At 43.7% G+C, this 18,041-nt stretch overlaps 1 protein-coding gene across 5 annotated transcripts in view; it reads left to right on the top strand.

Annotated features, from left to right (window-relative positions):
• The window catches only part of znf638 (zinc finger protein 638), a 56,925-nt gene that overhangs the window by 34,663 nt on the left and 4,221 nt on the right, over positions 1 to 18,041 (top strand). The window contains exons 3-22 of one of the 5 annotated variants that reach the window (XM_088639232.1): positions 1,931 to 1,992; positions 3,633 to 3,671; positions 4,309 to 4,712; positions 5,082 to 5,419; positions 5,643 to 5,795; positions 6,338 to 6,448; positions 6,684 to 6,727; positions 7,031 to 7,086; positions 7,936 to 7,967; positions 8,087 to 8,206; positions 9,152 to 9,283; positions 9,851 to 9,892; positions 10,570 to 10,701; positions 11,583 to 11,711; positions 11,986 to 12,023; positions 12,495 to 14,181; positions 14,341 to 14,406; positions 14,986 to 16,122; positions 16,761 to 16,875; positions 17,348 to 17,539. In XM_088639232.1, coding sequence (XP_088495358.1) covers positions 1,931 to 1,992; positions 3,633 to 3,671; positions 4,309 to 4,712; positions 5,082 to 5,419; positions 5,643 to 5,795; positions 6,338 to 6,448; positions 6,684 to 6,727; positions 7,031 to 7,086; positions 7,936 to 7,967; positions 8,087 to 8,206; positions 9,152 to 9,283; positions 9,851 to 9,892; positions 10,570 to 10,701; positions 11,583 to 11,711; positions 11,986 to 12,023; positions 12,495 to 14,181; positions 14,341 to 14,406; positions 14,986 to 16,122; positions 16,761 to 16,875; positions 17,348 to 17,539 — 5,029 coding nt within the window. Of the gene's footprint in view, positions 1 to 1,930; positions 1,993 to 3,632; positions 3,672 to 4,308; positions 4,713 to 5,081; positions 5,420 to 5,642; positions 5,796 to 6,337; positions 6,449 to 6,683; positions 6,728 to 7,030; positions 7,087 to 7,914; positions 7,968 to 8,086; positions 8,207 to 9,151; positions 9,284 to 9,850; positions 9,893 to 10,569; positions 10,702 to 11,582; positions 11,712 to 11,985; positions 12,024 to 12,494; positions 14,182 to 14,340; positions 14,407 to 14,985; positions 16,123 to 16,760; positions 16,876 to 17,347; positions 17,540 to 18,041 lie in introns of all 5 variants that reach the window. The other 4 variants (XM_088639225.1, XM_088639209.1, XM_088639216.1 and 1 more) reach the window with 4 other exon arrangements.

The following is an 18,041-nucleotide window of genomic DNA, read 5'->3' as shown; positions in this document are numbered from 1 at the left end:
GACACGTTTAGATCAAGCGTTCAGTAGCAGCTCAGTGTATACTAATAAAGACCTAAAAAAACAAAAAGGTGTAATTACGTTATTGCGATTCAATTGATTTTTTTAATGGAAAAATTATCAAAGAACCAGTAAAGCATTATCCCAGAAAAAAAGTTTTCTGTAGATTCCTTTGGTTTTGAAAGCTGCAAGCAAGTAACTTTCAGATGTCTGCTTGGGAAGAAAGAAGAACAGCATATCGGAAGAGAAGCTAAAGGACAACCTGCTGTCTACAAATTCTGCAGAAATTGTTACATGAGATTTGGAAACATGTTTTAAACTCTGATGTATGCAAGCAGGTTCAGAGTTGTCATAGCCTAGATAATTATTGACATTTTTCTTACGGTTGTCCCAACAAATAAAATGCAGTCCGCCCTACGCGTTGTGACAGAGCTCCATAAGCTGTGCAGGCCTGCCAGCTTGTGTGTTCTGGATATGAGCGCTGGAGAAAACTGAAGCTGGAGGTCGTCTTCTTGCCAGGGAGTCCAGACAAGGAAGAAGGAAGATGTGGACCGGCAGTCATGAAAAGAATTGGACTTGGTTCTCGATGATTTTGGTAGCAGGAATCGTGTGTTCACGCTGAATTATTTCAACTTTTTTTACGTGAACACAGGTTCTGCACAAAGTGTAATCAAAACACCCAAATTTAGGGGGAAAACACCCTGAGATCCTGTGTAATTCTGGGAGCTGTGCACTGCCTATATTGCTGTCAGGTCCCTGGCGTTTGCTGGCTAAAGAAGAGCACTGCAGGCAGTGCAGGTTCTCTCTCTGAGGACCAGATGATGAATGGATGAAAAAACTGCTTGTAGAGGAAGAAAGCGAAAAAATACATAGTAGTAAAATGGAGGATCCTGATGACTAAAGGAAAAGCACACCTTTTTTTTTTGCAGACTCTTTGCAAAAAAAATTCCAAACAGTTGCCAGTAAATTCACTGCTGTCCAATGTTTATTTTTAAGAAACAAAACTCAAGAATGTGTTGATGTGACAGATTAAAAAGTTTTGTTGATGACAACATGACAAAGTCATACATCTCTAATGAAACATTAGCTGGACACTTGGATGAGAATTGAAGATTGACATTATCTGTGCCCCTTTGAGTTAAAGAAATCTTGTGGTCTGCCTGTTTTTCAGAAAACAGTGAGCAGTTTTTTATTAGGAATTCTGGGATTTCCTAATATGTTTTGTGTATTTTGTTTGCAGTATTTTGAAAAATGAAAGTATGGAAGAAAGTAACTGCAGATTGTTTTCCCTTGGAACTATCAGAAAATCTGTAGTAAGAATTGAAATTGGCTGTTTGAATAGGAATCAGGAGTGCTCCCTGGATAAAATATGATGTAATCTGAGCAGGAGCGGTGTCATATGTCCCATATGAAGGAATCGTTTCCTGTTATGTTTTGTGTACCTTATGTATGGGCCTTTTTTTAACATTGAACGGTAAGATGCCTTTTTCAAAGTGGTTTCTGCTCCTGAGAAGTGCCAGAGTTATTAGATTGAATGTCAAACATATTGCAGTATTTAATGGACCGCTGTTTATGCTTTGAAGCAGCCTTCAGACAAAGGTGCAAGGTATTTCATTACAGTGCATGATGGGTATAAACACCATAGCATTTCCTAGAATATGTAAAAAGTCTGTAAAGCTACATTGCAAATGATTTTTTGTCATTTTGTTGGTTTGTCAGTGTGTATGTGTGTAAGCAGCATGTTTCTTTTTTAAAAGTTGACTTTAATGTTCACTGAATCAAGTGTTTCAAGAGATATTAGAAATCGAGGTATTAAAATATTGAGGATTATCTCCTTCCTTTGAAGTACAAGTGCAAATGATCTGATCCTGGTGCGTTGGTCCAGCTGACCCTGGCGAGTAACATCATGTGTCCACATGTTCTTGGTTGACAGGATTGGATTGAGCACCAGAACAACAGCCTTCATATTGACAGCTGCAGACACTTGCGCAAACAGTAAGTATATCAAACTTCTATGTGCTAAGTTTTGGTGAGTTCTACCTTGTAATTTGAGCCAAAGTTGCATTTCCATAACCATACAGACAATAATTGCCTAAGGGTGAGTGTCACAGAAAAAACAGATTTTCTTTCCTGCTTTTCACCAAATAATAGCACATGAATGCTTTAAAACCTTTTGTGTTCTGTCTCTTCACTGTTACAGTCTACAGTTATTTGTTGTTTCCTGTGGACTCTGCAGTTCTAATTTGAGCCAGGATTTGATTAATCATTAGCAAACTGTTTCTGTCTTGTAGGTGTGCACTGCCTTGCAAAATAATTCCTCCCCTTCCAATTATGTCCCATTTCATTGAAATATAAATGATGTATACAGTTTTTAAAGTGAATATTTTTTATCAAACGTGAATGCTCAAACTGTACATTTTTGTGAGTGAAAAGTCGGCAAAAGCTGCAAAGAAAAAAAACCGTTCTATGGCAAACCTTGTTCAGGTGCATAAAACTACTTTTGACAAGGAACACAATTTAGTGTGACCTCAGTTTAGTATTTTTAATGATTTTAGAACAAAAACACCTGTCATTGTAACGTTCTTCAATTACGTAGTGAATTTTGAGCATGGTTAACCACGAAGAAATGGAGCTTTCAGAAGAGCTTGGGGACAAATTTGTAGAACGGTACAGATCAGGAGGAGAATATAAAAGCCTTTCAAAAACACTCAGCCTATCCCTTTGATCATGGTGAAAGGTGATCATTAAGAAGTGGAAGGTATATCGTACCACCCAGACTGACCAGCAGAGCAGGCAGGAAACGGGAGGGACACCACTGTAAGGCCAGTGGCAGCTTTGAAAGAGCCACAAAGTTCAGTGGCTGGGAAGGGAGAAGACTCCCGGACACCTGAGTGGCAATATCGAGTTCACTCTACAAAGTGAGAGCAAACCCTTTTCAGATCCTCCATGGAGTTGGTAATGAAGTATTTAAGTGATACTGCAAACATGGCGAAAGAATGTATGGTCAAATGAGACAATGAAATTCTGGTATAAATACACACCCGATAGTCAACCCGACTCAGCTTAGTTGACATTATTACTATCAAGGATGGTGCTGGTAACATAGTCATTGTGCTACTTCTCATCAGCAGAAACTGGGCAGTCAGCCAAATTTAAGGCGAAATGGAGGAAAACCCTGCTTCAGACCTAAAGCTGGGATAAAAATTCACCTTTTAGCATAACTATGACTGATAGGACATGACAAAATGTACATGAAGAGGCTTAAAGAGAAGAAAGCGGATGTTCTTCAGTGTCTCAGTCAGAGTACTGACCTGCATCGGGTAGAAAGTCTGTGGCAAGACTTGACCATTTCTGTGCGTCCATGATCGATATCGACTTGGGATAAATGCATAAGCAGTTCCTGCTGACATTTAGCTTTTCACCCAGAAAAAATCTGTTTGAACATCAAAGCTGTTGAACATCAAAACTGTACATACACATTAGTAATTTACTGCTACTGGTGCATGTAATGTTTTGCTTTTTTGTGAGAAATCATTTAGTTTGTATTTTAAGGGCAGAACGTGCCTTTTTTGGTAACCATTTTTTTTGTTTGCAATATAAAGTATATTTTTAATAAGTTGTTTTTCCCTTTTCAGGTACCCCGACTGGAACCCGGAGGCCATTTCCAATCTGAGGCAAGTGTCCTACTAGTCCGATTATCAGTAACCAGGTTTTTATGTTGCCGTTTGTCTCATGTGGGGCAGCTAAGCCTTTACTGGAAATTGTAAGAGGATGAACTACCAGCCTGTATTGTAAGGGCTGCTCTTTGATACTGTTCACTGAAGGAGAGTAGCAACGTGAAAGAGTACAGCACTCCAAAAGAGGATTCATGGTTTTTAGAGGGAAAATGTTGGAGCTGTAAATTCCGAACGCAGCAGGGTGGTACCCTGAGAACTTGTTAAAGTCAGAATGATGTGGGTGCTGGTGGGATTAGAAGAATTATTTACCACACTTGCTTTATTGCCTCTTCCTGGGCTATCGAACAGCTGCAGGAGATTTAGAACAGTATTCGCCGATTGCCGTAGAAAAATATTAAATTATTATTAAACCATTGCATTTCAGTCACAAAAAAACCCCACACCCAATTGAATTGAATCCATTGTGGATTCCAGATTCCAGAGGGGAAAAAGAGTGTGTGTGTTGAGGGTTTAATGTCCACATTAATGAACTAATTTACTAATTGGCACTGATGTGCTCTTGACCCTAATGACTTGTCATGCAGGCTGAGCACAGTCGTATGGTTCTGACTGCAGGCGTCTGTGTCCCCTGCAGGAATGAGTCCCGCGGCTCTCCCGAGCGCCGGTGCGCGAAGCGCCGGACCCGATCCAGCAGCCGGTCGTGGTCCCGCTCCCTCAGCCCGTGGCGGTACCGGGGGCGCTCGGGGTCGAGGGGCCGGGGGCGGCGGTCGCGCTCCCGCTCGCTGTCGCGCAGCCCGCGCCGCTACCGGCGCAGCCGGACGCGCAGCCGCTCCCGCAGCCCCCGCAGCCCGCGCCGCGGCTCCCGGCTCAGCCCGCTGCACCCCCGCCGTCGCTCTCGCAGCCCCCCGCCCCGCCGCTCCCCGTCCCCTCGCTACGTGCGCCGCTCGCCCGCCCGCGGCCCGCGCCGGCTGAGCCCCCGCCGGCGGCACCGGTCCAACAGCAGCGAGAGGCTGGCCAAGAAGCTCATCGAGTCCACCGGTAAGCCTCCTCTCCTGCTGGAGTCTGGCGTGCTCACTACTGCTCTGAAAGGGGATGGAGAAACCCTTCGCTCTCTCCGGTGTCAGCCTTTGGAGCGAAACGGGTCAGCGCACTGTCAAGTGGCTGTCTCTGTAGACCACCAGTTTTCAGTTCTTCTCAATGTCCACTGACCGTCTGCCACTTAACCATCTCAAAGTATCATACATTTAAGAAACTATTGTCTTGTCTTTTACTGTTTGGTCCATTCCTTTTGTTATTTGAGTTCTGTTGGTGCAGACTACCGTTTCGTATTTCCTGATATTTCTGTTTAAATTCAGACATGGGTCAAGCATGTGTACAAGTATGTGGGTGTTTATTTCTTCCCTGCAGGATTGTCTGTCTCTGAGAACACAACGCTGGAGGCTATGATGCAGTCTCTGGCCCCAGCCATTCTAGCAGAGCTGGCCAAGAAGAAGGTGGTGAGCTCTTCCTCCTCCAGATCTAATGTTGCTGGCATCAAGAGCTCCAAGACCCTCTCCTCTCCCTCTGCCAAGAAGAGTGATGCCGTAGGAAAATTCAGCTCTGTATATACTGCAAAATTCGGCTCCTTGGCAAAACACGGGTCTTCAGTAGCCAAATCCAGCTCTTTTTCAGCAGGCAAATTCAGCTCTTCTTTATCAAAGGGACCAGCAGCATCCTCTAACAAGGAAGGGGAGGTGACTCCCAAAGTAAGTTCACACTGACATATGTACAATTTCTGATTTCATGTGTTAAATTAATGATTCAATTTTAGTCACAAATGTTTTTTGTGTAGTTTTGCTTATCTGGGTGTATACAATTCCTTCATTTTTGCAGGGAGCGCTAAGAATAGGAAACTGTGGGTGTTGTATGTATTTGCACTGTTTAACAGACTGATGCTTCATCTTTTACTGTGGGTTTCCTGTTGTGCAGATGGTGAAAGTCAAGAAGAAAAGTGCTCTGCCTGCCAATACAGTCATTCGCCTCAAGGATTTGCCTTTTGGAGTCAGTCAGCCGGACATTTTGGAAGCGATGAAGCCCTATGGAAAAGTCACTTCAGCTGTGGTCTCGAAGGATTCCGAGCAGGTAGAAAAACTATTCAAATAGCTTTTGGAGAAAGTAGGGTACCAGGCAGTCCAGTATAAGATTTTAATCTGACCTTTCAATTGTAGATGAATAGAGATTAATTCCGACAACACTCACATTTCGGAATAATTGGATGGCCAAGGATTGCCGAAGCTTGGGAAAACGGAAAATACTACTGACTTACAGGGCATAGCATTTTTTATTAATTATAAAAGTCTCGACAGTTATTCTGAACTAAAAAAAACTTAATATGCTTAATAAGGTTATTTTAGGTAAATTCCCCTCTTTTGCATCTTGGACAATTTTAGATTCTTTATTTCCCACATCTCATCCATCCATTTAAATAATATCTCCAGTGTCCATCCTTGTTTCCATTATCTTGTTTGTTTTGCCTGGTGATCCCTCTTTGGGATACAAAGAGCTCGGTAAAAGCACATTTTCTTGGAGAAGTGCTGTGTTTTTGGTCCTGCTCATATACTGCCAACAGGGTCTGATGTGCAGAAGAGGAGTCGATTCATTTCCCCCCCCCTCCCGTTTTCCAGGCTACTGTGGTGATGGAGAAGGAGGAGGAGGCCAAAGCCTTCATGGAGACGATTAAGCGCGCACCCTTTTTCATCCAAGGGAAATCGGTCAGGATCTTCTTGGAGAAGAGTGTACGTCAGAAATCTTCTCAACTGATGTTCTTCTGTCTCACACACATGCTCATCTTCCCTCTCTTTGCATGGTCGTCTCCGTTTACCATTCAACTTTAATTCTAAAGGAATAAAATTTGCTTTTCTGTTCTGTAGTCTGTGTGTAACTTGAGTATTTTACTTAAAAGCTAATTAGCCCCTTGTGTGAAGGAGGCCTGCTTAAGTCACTTTTTGTTATCTTTCTGTCCGTTTGCAGGAGGCAGTTGTTAAGGAAACAAAGAAGCTGTCCAACACTAAAAAGTGAGCATTTTCCTGTTTTTGTTTTGTCTTCTTAGCCAGAAATAGAAAGCCAAATGAGTTTATGGGTGTTTTTTGTAAGACATTAGTACGTTCAGTGAAATAAGAGGTGTCCAAGATGAGCTGTCTGTTTTATGACTAGGAACATTTCATTTTTCTGTTTAGCCTAAAGAAGTTGAGAATTGTTATGACAGGGTCCTTATTGCAAATGGTTTGGGGTGCCCATGAGATATTTCCCTTATATTTTAGCAATGTACATATTAACATTTAGGTTTGTTGAATATTTATTTTTTCCTTATTTCATAGGAAAGAAATGCCCAAAACCTCCACACAAACAAAAGTTCCAGCTGTTAAAAAGACAGGTAAACTACACCCTTCCTCCTGGTACTGCTCAGGTCTTGTCCACCAGATTCTACGTCACTAAAATCTGTAAGGCAGAAACAAACTCCGTCACCGCCCACAGCCAGCAGAATTTTAAATAGTTGCAGAAATGCTGGGGCTGGTATTTTCTCCCCTGTAACCTGCAGTATTATATCTTAATGCTCCAAAATATGAAATAACTACAAAGCGTCGGTTTTATGTTGTATTACATTTGCTTTGCTGCGTTTTCACACATCTTTACCGATACAAACATTCATTTGTTCCACTACCCATTAAAGCTGTCAGCGCAAATGTTAAGGATAAACACAATTTAGACTCTTACCACCCACTTGGCTGCAATATGTTTTGAGATGTGTTATAAATGTTACATGTTATGTGTTATACTGTACAAGTGCAATAGAGTGATGCGCAATGTTTTTCTTATTTTTTGTAATAGTATAACGTGCAATGTTTTTCTTTTTTTCTTCTTTTTTTGTTTGCATTCTATTTAAATGTACAGGAGTGCTGGGTGTCGATAAAAAACTTCCCTCAGGGGACAATTAAATTTTATCTTTAAAGTGTATTTTTTTAACATTTTGGCTAATGGATTTACAGATTTGTACAGAAATACATTATTTTTGCTTTTTACACAGTATATGTATTTATAAGTGCCAGACTGTGTAGATGTTTCATCACGTGTCACTTTTCCAAGGTGATTGAAGTACAATGTACGCTACTAAATACTGAAACTGTGAAGTCACAGATTTATGGACCTGAAGTTGCACAGTGCAGTAAATACGTTTTGTTTGCAATCGTTTTCTGTTTTTCAGATGTTCTTATTTACTGTACAGGTAACCCTCCTGTGAAGGCAAAGGATAAAAAAGTGAGTAATTTGTTACACATGAACTTTCTAATTCTGATAAATGAGTGATTTTGTACCTTAAATGTTTCATAAAAATTCAAACTTGCTTTCTCTTTCTTCATTTGCATGATGGTGGGAAGAAATGTGTCATTCAGATCTCTGGTCTTCCTGAAAGTGACTACACTGAAGAAGAAATCACTAAGCTTGCTGTACCATTTGGGTTTACCTCAGAGCTTATTATATCACCTTCACATGGCAAGGTATTGTTTACCCTGTGTGACCTTTTCTAGCTCAAACTTTTGTCAGTGAACCTGATGTAGTACGTTTATTTCAAATAGACCGTACATCAGGAAATCACTCGTAGCAGGCTGTCGGTTCCAAGAGTTCCTGCCCGCAAAAGGTTACACTGATCAGTGTCTACGGGCTTGGACAATAATATCTTAGAATGCCTCTCTTCTTGTCTGTCATATGTTGCACCCTCGCAGCAACACGATGTAGGAAGTTTTCCTCCATTGGAATGTAATGCTTAAAGAAAATGTGGGTGGTGATAGTTGAAGTACTTTGCTGAGCCATGTTTTCAAACACATTAGTTTTTCTAGTCTTTTTATTTCATTGTTGCTTCTGTAGTAGCTTTCAAGCAAAAATTTTGTAATATTTATATGAGTTCTAACATCATTGCAGTTAGTTCGCATCACCATCCAGAGACTAATATGTCTAGATCAAACTGATTGTAAGATAAAATGTGTGTGCTGTGCGCGCAATTCACAACCTTTTCAGATCCCCCAGAAGGATTAGGGATCTGTTTTACTCAAAGTGTACCCTTGTATAATTTGGTTGGCTAACCTGACTCAGTTTGCTAGCTATATTCATAACTGTAAAGTGTTGGAAAGTGTTGCATTCTTCTGGTATTGGCAATATAAAGTGAAATAAAAAAAACAAAATGATGAACTGGCAAGCTAAGTAAATATTCTTTTAATGTCCATTCTTTCAACAAGGAATCAAAAAAGGAAAAGTATAGTCCTATCATCGATGAAATGTTATGTTTCCGTGCACATTTTGCATTATGCATTGAGATTGACCATGACCAAGATATTGAGATCTTGTTTGATGAATGAGCAGCTGTGGTATACTCGTGCTTAGCACTGACATGAGGGAAGGATTTATGTTTTGGGGTCACAATGCTTCTTTCGAACAATCTAATTCAGGCTTTCATGGAGCTGCCAGATGTGGAGTCAGGGGAAGCTATGGTCAACACTTACAAGTCCGCCCCTGTGAAGATCAAGGAGAGTGAGCTGACCATTACTCTGATAAAAAGACCTGTGGATCTGCAGTGTTCGGTAAGGAGCCACATCTTGCCTCTTGCAGTGTGAGCTGGAGAGTTAGCATTGTGAAAGTTATGGGGAAAAAAGGTTAAATTATCTTTAAATCAGTACCATTGTGTTTGCTGTCAGGTTCAGTGAGTCTATTGCAAGTTTTTTCTGGATTTGTTTTTAATCTGTACTTTGGCCATTTAAAGAAAACACTGTTGACATGGAAATATCTGGCTTTAATGTGCTTAATGAGCTGAATTTACTTTGCATTTGTGCATACAATACATCATATGTTTTTATTTATATGTTTTAATTGTTAAAGTTGAACATGTTCTGTTAAAGGGTTTGCTGATTGAAATTCCAAGAAAGTGCTTAAGTTGTCAGGAAACAAAATTCACAATTTGAACCTGAAAGTTAAATATGACATTGAATGCAACCAGGTTGTACATTAATTAAGAAAGATCTAGAGCCTTTATTTCCCAATATAAAGTCTGTTTTATGTGCAGCAGTGCGTTTTGAATTGTACCACTTTTGCAGCTGCGGTCTAGACATAGTGGGCATTTTTTTAAAGCTTCACCTTCATGTTTGTTTTAGGAGGTGCAGTTCCGAGAGGTTCTTGGACTGGACAAATCTGCGGTGAGTAGTGCCATAAACTGAGTGTGGAGGCCATCAGCTTGCTTGCTCTGCGCCGGGGCAGTTAATGGCAATCTGCATAAGAAAGTACCATGTTCAGATGGCCCACAGTTTACCAAAACTATTTAGTTTGGCTTGAGACTTTAACCTTAAAATCCCTCATTTTAAATTTAATTAAATTTAAATATAAGAGCACCAGGTGTGATAAACATTTGCCCAAGGCCCGGACAGTGCTGCTGTCTTGTTTTACTGTGTAAACACTGTTAATCCAAAGTCACCATGTTCATTATGGCAAAATGGAACAATCGCAGTCTGGCTTTTTACTTTTCCATATCGCCTCATATAGATTTAAACCAGCCTTTCCTATTCAGATTTGTTTTGCATAGTAAATGACCACCTTATCCTTTTCCCTTGTAAAGAAGGTCTAAACGGTATCTTAACTGATTGATCCACGGTCGAGTGTGTTCTTGTTGTTTCCTGCATGTGACAGGTCAGGGCATCAGGGACCTCGTAGTTTCATCCCTCTGGCTCTCGAGGACAGCTTCCTGCAGGGCAAATGAAAACCTGAGTGCAGTCTGTTTCTATAAGCATTTGTTAGTTTACCTTTTCCTCAAGGAGAAGTTGTGTGAACCTGGTGTGAATTCCTGAATAACCCTGGCTGTGTCCTCTGTCTCGGACAGGACGCCGCTGGTCTGGCCGAGAGGCTGGTCATTGTCAGCAATGTGCCGAGGAGCACCCGAGCTGGTAAAGAGGTGCAGGACCTGGTGAAGAAGTTTGGCACCTGGAAGCACTGTGTCATTGTCAACAACAAGGTGAAGAGCCCTTTCTCCTGAAGACAGAGAAGTGCTGAAGATTTGTTTGAAAAGCTAAAGGTCTTGAGCGGCCTTTTTTGTATGTGACCGAGAGTATTTTAGCATTTATCACATTCCTTTTCAAAACGTCCTCAAAACAAATTAATTTGAATGCCAATACTGTGAACTCCCTCGTATCCGAAAGAAACAGCAGGAAGGGGCTCCGAATGCGAGGATTGCCTGGCTGGATGAGATCAGGACAACATCACAACACCACAGTGATTATAATTGAAATTAAGTCATGTAATGTAATTATTTCATATGATACTCGCCATCCCCTGACTGAAGTAATACCAGACACTTTATTATTATATTAATTCACTTCTAACTTTTAAACCTAACAAGAAAGGTAAAAAATAATCTTTAACATAACTAGGTTTTAACTTAATCAACTTAGTTATGTTAGTTTCTGCACATTTGTGCTTGAGCTCAGGTCCAGATAATGAGCGTGAGGGCAGAAGTGAAACGTGTCCAGCAGATGGCGCTGGAGGAGAAGTTTGAAGGGAGGTCGAGGGAAATACCGCTACTAAGCAAAACACTGCAGTGTGTGGGATTCAGACTTGCCCTATTGTCGAGAAATCTTTTAGATTTTTATCTTAATGTTGTTTCTTTTAATTTTTAATTTCTTTGATTTTTTTTCTGGTTGTTGAGGTTTCTGGATGCATGACTATCAGATATAAGGGAGTTTGCTGTAGTAGCATTTTGTGAAATAACGCGATGCCGAGCTGCAGAGCTGAGCTCCTTTTAAGTATCCTGTTCCAGCAGATGATTTTGTGTTATCTTATTTTTTGGTTGAAACGTTTGTTTGCTTTTCAACTTTTTTTTGTTTGTTTTTGGATTAGATCACTTTTGAAATGCAGACTGCAGCTTCTGCCAAGGCAGTATATCAGTGGTTCACGAAGTTCCCCTGCATTATTCAGAACAACCCTCTCACTTTCTCACTGTCTGCAAAGGTTCCTGTTAAAGAAGAGGTTAGTTCTGTCTGCTGTCTTTTAATTGTAGTAAGTCCATCTGTGATCCAGCAGAACTGTGAAAAGTAGTTTATTCAAACTCGTTTGCTCACGTGGTATCCTAGAACTTTGTAATTCAATTTTCATTCGTTAGTTTCTATATTCGTATACATTTAGCTCATGGCATCTGTGCTCTGGGCCCAATAAATTACAGGATTGTGTGAAGAACATTTGGGCATTGTATGTGAATTAGATGTCTGCAAAGAGCTTAAGTAACTTGTCGTCTACCTTGCAGGTTAAAAAGGAGAAAAAAGAAAAAACGGAATTAAAAAGGTATTTTTTTCTCTTCCTGGGACATCTCAATCTCTGCTCAGTTCTGCGTGTGATCGTCCTTATAATATAATGCTTAGTTGCCAGCAGTAGCTTTTATATCAAATCGAAGATTATTCATCTTGGAAACAAATGGATGAACCTCATATATGATGTGAAGCAGAGAATCAGAAGTGCACTTTCTGTTGGAATTTCTTTTAATCGGAGACTGAAGTAACGTGTTCATTTTGTTTTTCATGCTGTTATCTAATGGTTACTTCAAGGCGCGAATCCGCCTCTACATGGAAATTCATGTTTTTTAAGAACCAGCAGCTGCTTTTCACTGCATAGAATCCATAAGCCATCCGGAAAATTTGGTTTTACAGTGCTAGTGCGCATACAGGTGAAATTCCATTTAAATGTGTTGACAAAAAGGGGTGTCAAATGTAAAATAATCAGATATTCAATTAAATGTGAATATTAATGCCTTTACAGTACCAAAGGAGGAGGCAGACCTACGCAAGCAATGAAGAAAGCTGCTGCTGGCACAAAGCCTTCTGCCTCGGCCGCAGCCAGAGCCAAAACTGCAGTCCAGGCAAAGGCTCAGACAACCACCGTGACTTCCACAGCCACCTCAAAACCCTCCGCGTCCACCACCACGAGCAACACCGCCCCAACTCCCGGACACTCTGCTAGCCTTGCCGCAGGCCCTGCTGTGCCCACTTCGGGCCCCAGCGCACCTGCCGCTGCCGAGCCTGCTGTGAAAGTCGAGAGCACGGCCTCAGCGCTACCTGCAGCCGTGGCTGAAGCCTGCAGTGCGTCAGCCTCCTCCCGCCTGCCATCTGCAATCAAAACCCAGCCTCAGCCCGTGGCTTCGGCTTCGCAGCCCTTTGACACAGCCAAGCCTGCTGAAGCCACAGGCCTGAAGGCGGAAAGCGAAGAGCCCACTGCTTCTCAGGGCAGCGCTGAGGACAAACTGCGTGCCAGCTCTGGGACAGAAGACCAGCATGATCAGCCTAAAGCTGGTGGTCCAACAACAGAAGATGAGAGCAGCCCAGCAACTGGCAAAGCAAGGAAAGAGGCAACATCTGTTGAAGATGTCTCTGCTCAGGCTGCGTCTTGTGGCGAAACTGAAAAAGGTCCAAGCATTTTGAATGAAGCCAGTACAACAATGGAAGGGACAGAATTTTTTCCAGCTCAGGTTGTGAATTCCACTGGGCAAGCAATGCATCATACAAATTCGGGTAAGTCAGAATTGGTAGGTGCATCAGCAGCTCCCACATGTCAAGCTTCCTCTGATCCATTTATTTCAAGTAATACAGCAACATTAAATGAAGGCGATGCAAGACCAAGTAGCACAGTTAATACAGAGTTGCCACCTCCTGCAGATTCTTTATCCCTCACTGAGCAGACTGTATCAGTTAAGGAACCTGCCGATTCCAGCCTTCCTGTGGACAGTGGTGGCCACAAACCAGCACTCACAGTGAGCACAAGGAACGCACAGTCCGCTGAATCCGAGGACAGCTCTGTTCCAGCAAAGACTGCTGCAGAAACTGACCTGAGTACGATGAAAGTGATGGCTGCTGACCCCAGAGCTCCTAAAGCTGAGGATCACAGGCAGACCAAGGACAGCGTCACTCTGGAGTCTGGAGCTTTGGTGGGTTATGCGGCGCCCGGTGTCCCAGAACAAAGAACGGTGCAAACACCAAAGCAGGCTAAGAGCCCATCCAGCTTGACCCCTGTCAGAGTGAAGGAAGAGGGAGCTTTTGAATTTCCTCAAGATGAGGACACCAAGTGCCTTGAGTTCCCCCCCGTGACAGAGGAAATCCTCAGGGCTCTGGAGGCAGCGGTTCACGAGTGCCGCATGCGGTCATCGATGAGGCGTGGCGGCGGCGTGAGCTCAGAGCAGCTCTCGCACAGAGAGAGCGACTCCAAGGCTGCCCAGAGCAAGGGAAGCTCCAGGCCGGGGGCCCGGAGGGGAGACCCGGGCTCGGACAGGGAGCCCCGGGGCCAGGAGGACGAACCGCTGGGGGACAGGCCTGGCACAGCAGTGCGCAAGGCGGGCTCCGCCAAGGGGCACAGGGGGGTGCAGGCCGGCAGCCCCAGCTCCGGCGCCAAAAGGGGAAGGGAGCTGGAGGACCAGGACAGGAGGTCTTCCAGCCACGAGGAGAGCAAGCGCAAGGTGAGAGAGGCACCGAAAGAAAGATAGCCGTGTCTAGTCTCCCATTAGCACCTGCCACCGGAATGTTCCCCTTGCAAAACTACAGTCACAGATTGTTTTGTTAGTCTCTCGGCCAGTCCTGAAAACCGGTTATAGGTTTTTTTTGTTTTTGTTTTGTAGAGCTACAGCTCTGGCAAATCTACGCGGTCGTCGCGGAGCAGCACCAAATCACGGCACAACAAACCAGTAAGAGAACCTTCTTCTAAACCTCCAAGTGTCTTTTAAGATGCTTCATTAAGAAGAGCTTCCTTTAGAAAGGCCACTGTGCTGTTCACATCTTCCTGATATCTTTATTACCTGGATTTTTGTTTTTGTGTGACAAAAGAAGTGCTCACTTATTGTAGGAGTGCTTCCTTTGAGTGAGGAAAATATAAGGCCAGACAGGCCTCCCTGGCCCAGCACCTACGTTCAGTGTAATCCTGTTGAGTATTCAGATCTTATTAATTTGTCAGATGATTGTTTTCATACAGGAGGATGTACGTGTATCGCTGTAATAGATACGTAAAATAGAATTTTAGACTATTTTGTAAGGATGAAGAGTATGATACATTCATACAGTAATGACTCAGCTATAAATATGACTTGATTAAAATTCAAAAGTGAAAGTGGTTGAGATTTTTTTTTTAGTGGGACACAATTCATCACATCTGGCTCATGGAGAGGCGACCTAAAATCTCACTTATCTTTTAAAATCTGAAAAGTTTTAGAGGTATTTGGGGTTTTATCTAAGTAAACTAAACTAATGCTTTGGACTTACTGTCTCAGACAGAGGAATGGGTGGAAGATTCGTCACCGTTTACCGAAGAGACGGTGGGCATGTTTCCATTTGACCTGGATGAGTTCGTCACGGTGGATGAGGTGGGAGACGAGGGAGAGGGGGAGCCCAGGAAAGAGCAGGAGCCAGACCCCGAGCTGCCCGTGGAAGAAGGGGTGTTGCCCAGGCACCACTCTCCTCCTGCCCCTGAGCCTCCTGGCAAGCGCAGGAGGCCTGGGTCCGCGGACGCCAAACAGAAGAAACTTGCTCCGAAAACCCACAAGCTGCAGAAAAAATCGCCCAAAGTTTCAGCTGCCAAAGCAAAGCTGCAGAAGAAAGGTGCGAAAGCAGGGGGCTGCAAGGTGCAAGCTAAAGGCAAGGCAGTACCTCCCGCTGCTGTGGAAGAAGCCCCACAGCCGGCCGACAGGGCTGCGGAGCCAGACAGCCAGCAGGAGGACTCGGCCAGTCCCCTAGGCAAGGGAGAAGAGGTGGAGAAGGAACCACAGACGGAAACGCAATCCTTTCCTGCTGCAGACAGCCCCCACGAGCCTGCAACACAACCTTCAGCACCCGCAACAGCAGGAGAAAGCACAGCCAAGGACAAGCCTCAGAAATGTAAGCAGGCAGCGAAGGAGCTACAGAAAGCAGCAGCGGCAGCAGAGGATAAAGCTCAGGATGTCTCTGCAGTCACAACAGCGGAAGGGGAAGTGAAGAAAACTGCTGCTGCTACCACCAGGCAGCCAGACGAGTCTCTGGAACCCACCACGGGTGGAGAGGCTGGGCAGGGAGCTCCAGAGCCCGAGACCGATGCCTCACCGGAGGAGGACAGCTCGCAAGTGGCTGCTGTGGTGCGAAAGGCACCTGCAATGGTGACGCTGGATGAGGTGAGCGAGGAGGAGGAGGATTACCCTGAGGATGATGAGGAGGAGCGGCTGCAGCGGGGCTTGGTTGGTGTCTGTGACTCGGAGGCTCTGGTGACCGTTGACGAGATCGGGGGTGAGGAGGACCCCTTCCTGCACGCAGTGAGGGACCTGCAGGCCCTTGTCACGCTGGACGAGATCGTGGAGGAGGAGGGCAGCGGGAGTCCCAACCCCGAGTCCTTCCCATTTGGCCTAGGGGATGAGTCTGAGGATGCCTTCCTGCCAGAGGTGGGCTTGACCTGACGAGCTCCCTTGTATTGGCAGTTCAGTTAAAGCACGATCTTACACAGTTGATGCTGAAGTGACACTACTGGTGCACTTGTCTGCAATGAGCACTCTTGGTGCTGTTGTCTTGGTTTTCCAGCAGTTCCTTAGTACTTTTTTAAAAAGTGTATAAGACAGGATTTAACTGGCACTTCTGTTCACAACTTTGGTGCGGACTAAGATCTGTTTGTGGGATTGGAGCAGTTGTGCAATTTGAAATAAATTTAAATTGAAGTTTTAAATTAAATTATCCTATGCTGAAATATAAGACCTATGAGAAGTGCTTGCAAAGAAAATATTTTTTTTAATTGGATGTGCTGAAACATCACCAAAGCATTTTTCTATTTTTAAAAAACTTGTTTACCATGTGGGTGATTGGCCCACTAGGTAGTAAATTAATTACATCTGCAGTTTGACCACAAGAATAACTGAACCTGCAGTTTCTTGATCAGTGAGGATCTAGATTCAGCTTTCATTAGACATCAGCATTAGGTGAATTCTCGTCTCTTACGAAATGTAATGAAAACTGCGACAAGACAGAAATGCAGTTTTTGGATGATGATTGTTTTAACTGACCGATTCTGTGTGATGTCCCGTTTCAGCAGATTCTGGTGACCCTGGATGAGACAAAGGGTGATGATGAAGAGGCAGCAGAGGAAAATGAGAAGTGTCTTGAGCCAATGGAGGAGCTCAAGCCACAGTCCCCAGGCCCCCCAGGTGAGCAGGAGCATTGAGGGAAGGGACAGGGAACACTGGCAACCGCAAAGGGTCTAGGTTGGCCTCAGCAAGTGATATTCCATAGTGATGGCTTGCAAATGCCATCTTGCAACTATGGTTTATATTTCCATTGCACAGAAGGTGTTCACGTGCAGTGCCGTTTAAGTGATTTGAATCAAAATGAGCTGGGCTGAACTGCTGCTTGTAATTGGTGTTTAAGTCATACTTAACCTTAAATGTCACACACCGTAGGTGTGGATGAAACCCAGGCCTGGCCGCCTTCACTCCAGGTAACTGCACCAGATCTTTCTGAGAAACATCATGCCCTGCCTGACATGGTGCTGGGGTACCAGTAGCTAACCGAACTGCCAGGCAGATTCCTCCTCTCAGCGCGTGTAGTGCTTCGATGCCTTTGCAGCTCCACGAATGCATCTGCCGGAGCTCTGACGCGGCGTGTGCTTGTCCCCCGAAGCAGAGACCAGCAAGCAGGTGGAGGAGTGGCTGTGTGAGGAAGAGGAGGAGCTTCCCGAGTTGAGCTTTGTCACTGTGGATGAGGTCGTGGAGGAAGAGGAAGAGACTGAGAAGCGGCAGCTATCAGAAGAGCTGCCGTGTCCCCTCCAGAAGGGAGCAGGTCGGCCCAAGAAGAGGCGCCGTCAGGCCGCTGGTAGGACAACTTGTGGCTTTCAGGCTATTTCTTGTTTGTTTTAAAAACGTATCTTTTCGCTTGGCAGCAATCTTGAATCTTTATTACCTTGGCCCAACATGGAGCCTACACACACAGGGTGGGAATTTACCCTTGTTTGTGATTTAGGTTCCTTAGCTGTAGCTTTTTTGATGAAGGGATCCCGAGTTTTTGGAAGTAACTGAGGATGCGGAAACAAGTTGCAAGAACAACCGAGTATCGGAGCTGTAAAGGGGAAAGGGGATTGCCATTCCGCATCTGCAGTCTTTAATTTGTCTTTAAAGTAAATCAGAGACCAGAAAGTAGTGATCCCAACAGTTTAATAAATAAGAGAAAGTATCATTTGTATCATTAGAAAATAATAGGATATTGTGAAACAAATGTAATATAATGAATTACAATTTCAGGTAAATTACATAGCGAGAGGGGGATATTGTATATTGATATGTTACGAAAATGGTGAATTTCAGGAATTGACAATACA

Source organism: Lepisosteus platostomus, chromosome 1 (genome assembly GCF_059453375.1).
Source record: "Lepisosteus platostomus isolate fLepPlt1 chromosome 1, fLepPlt1.hap1, whole genome shotgun sequence".
NCBI classification, from domain to species: Eukaryota; Metazoa; Chordata; class Actinopteri; order Semionotiformes; family Lepisosteidae; genus Lepisosteus; species Lepisosteus platostomus.
This window is presented reverse-complemented; position numbering and strand designations above follow the sequence as displayed.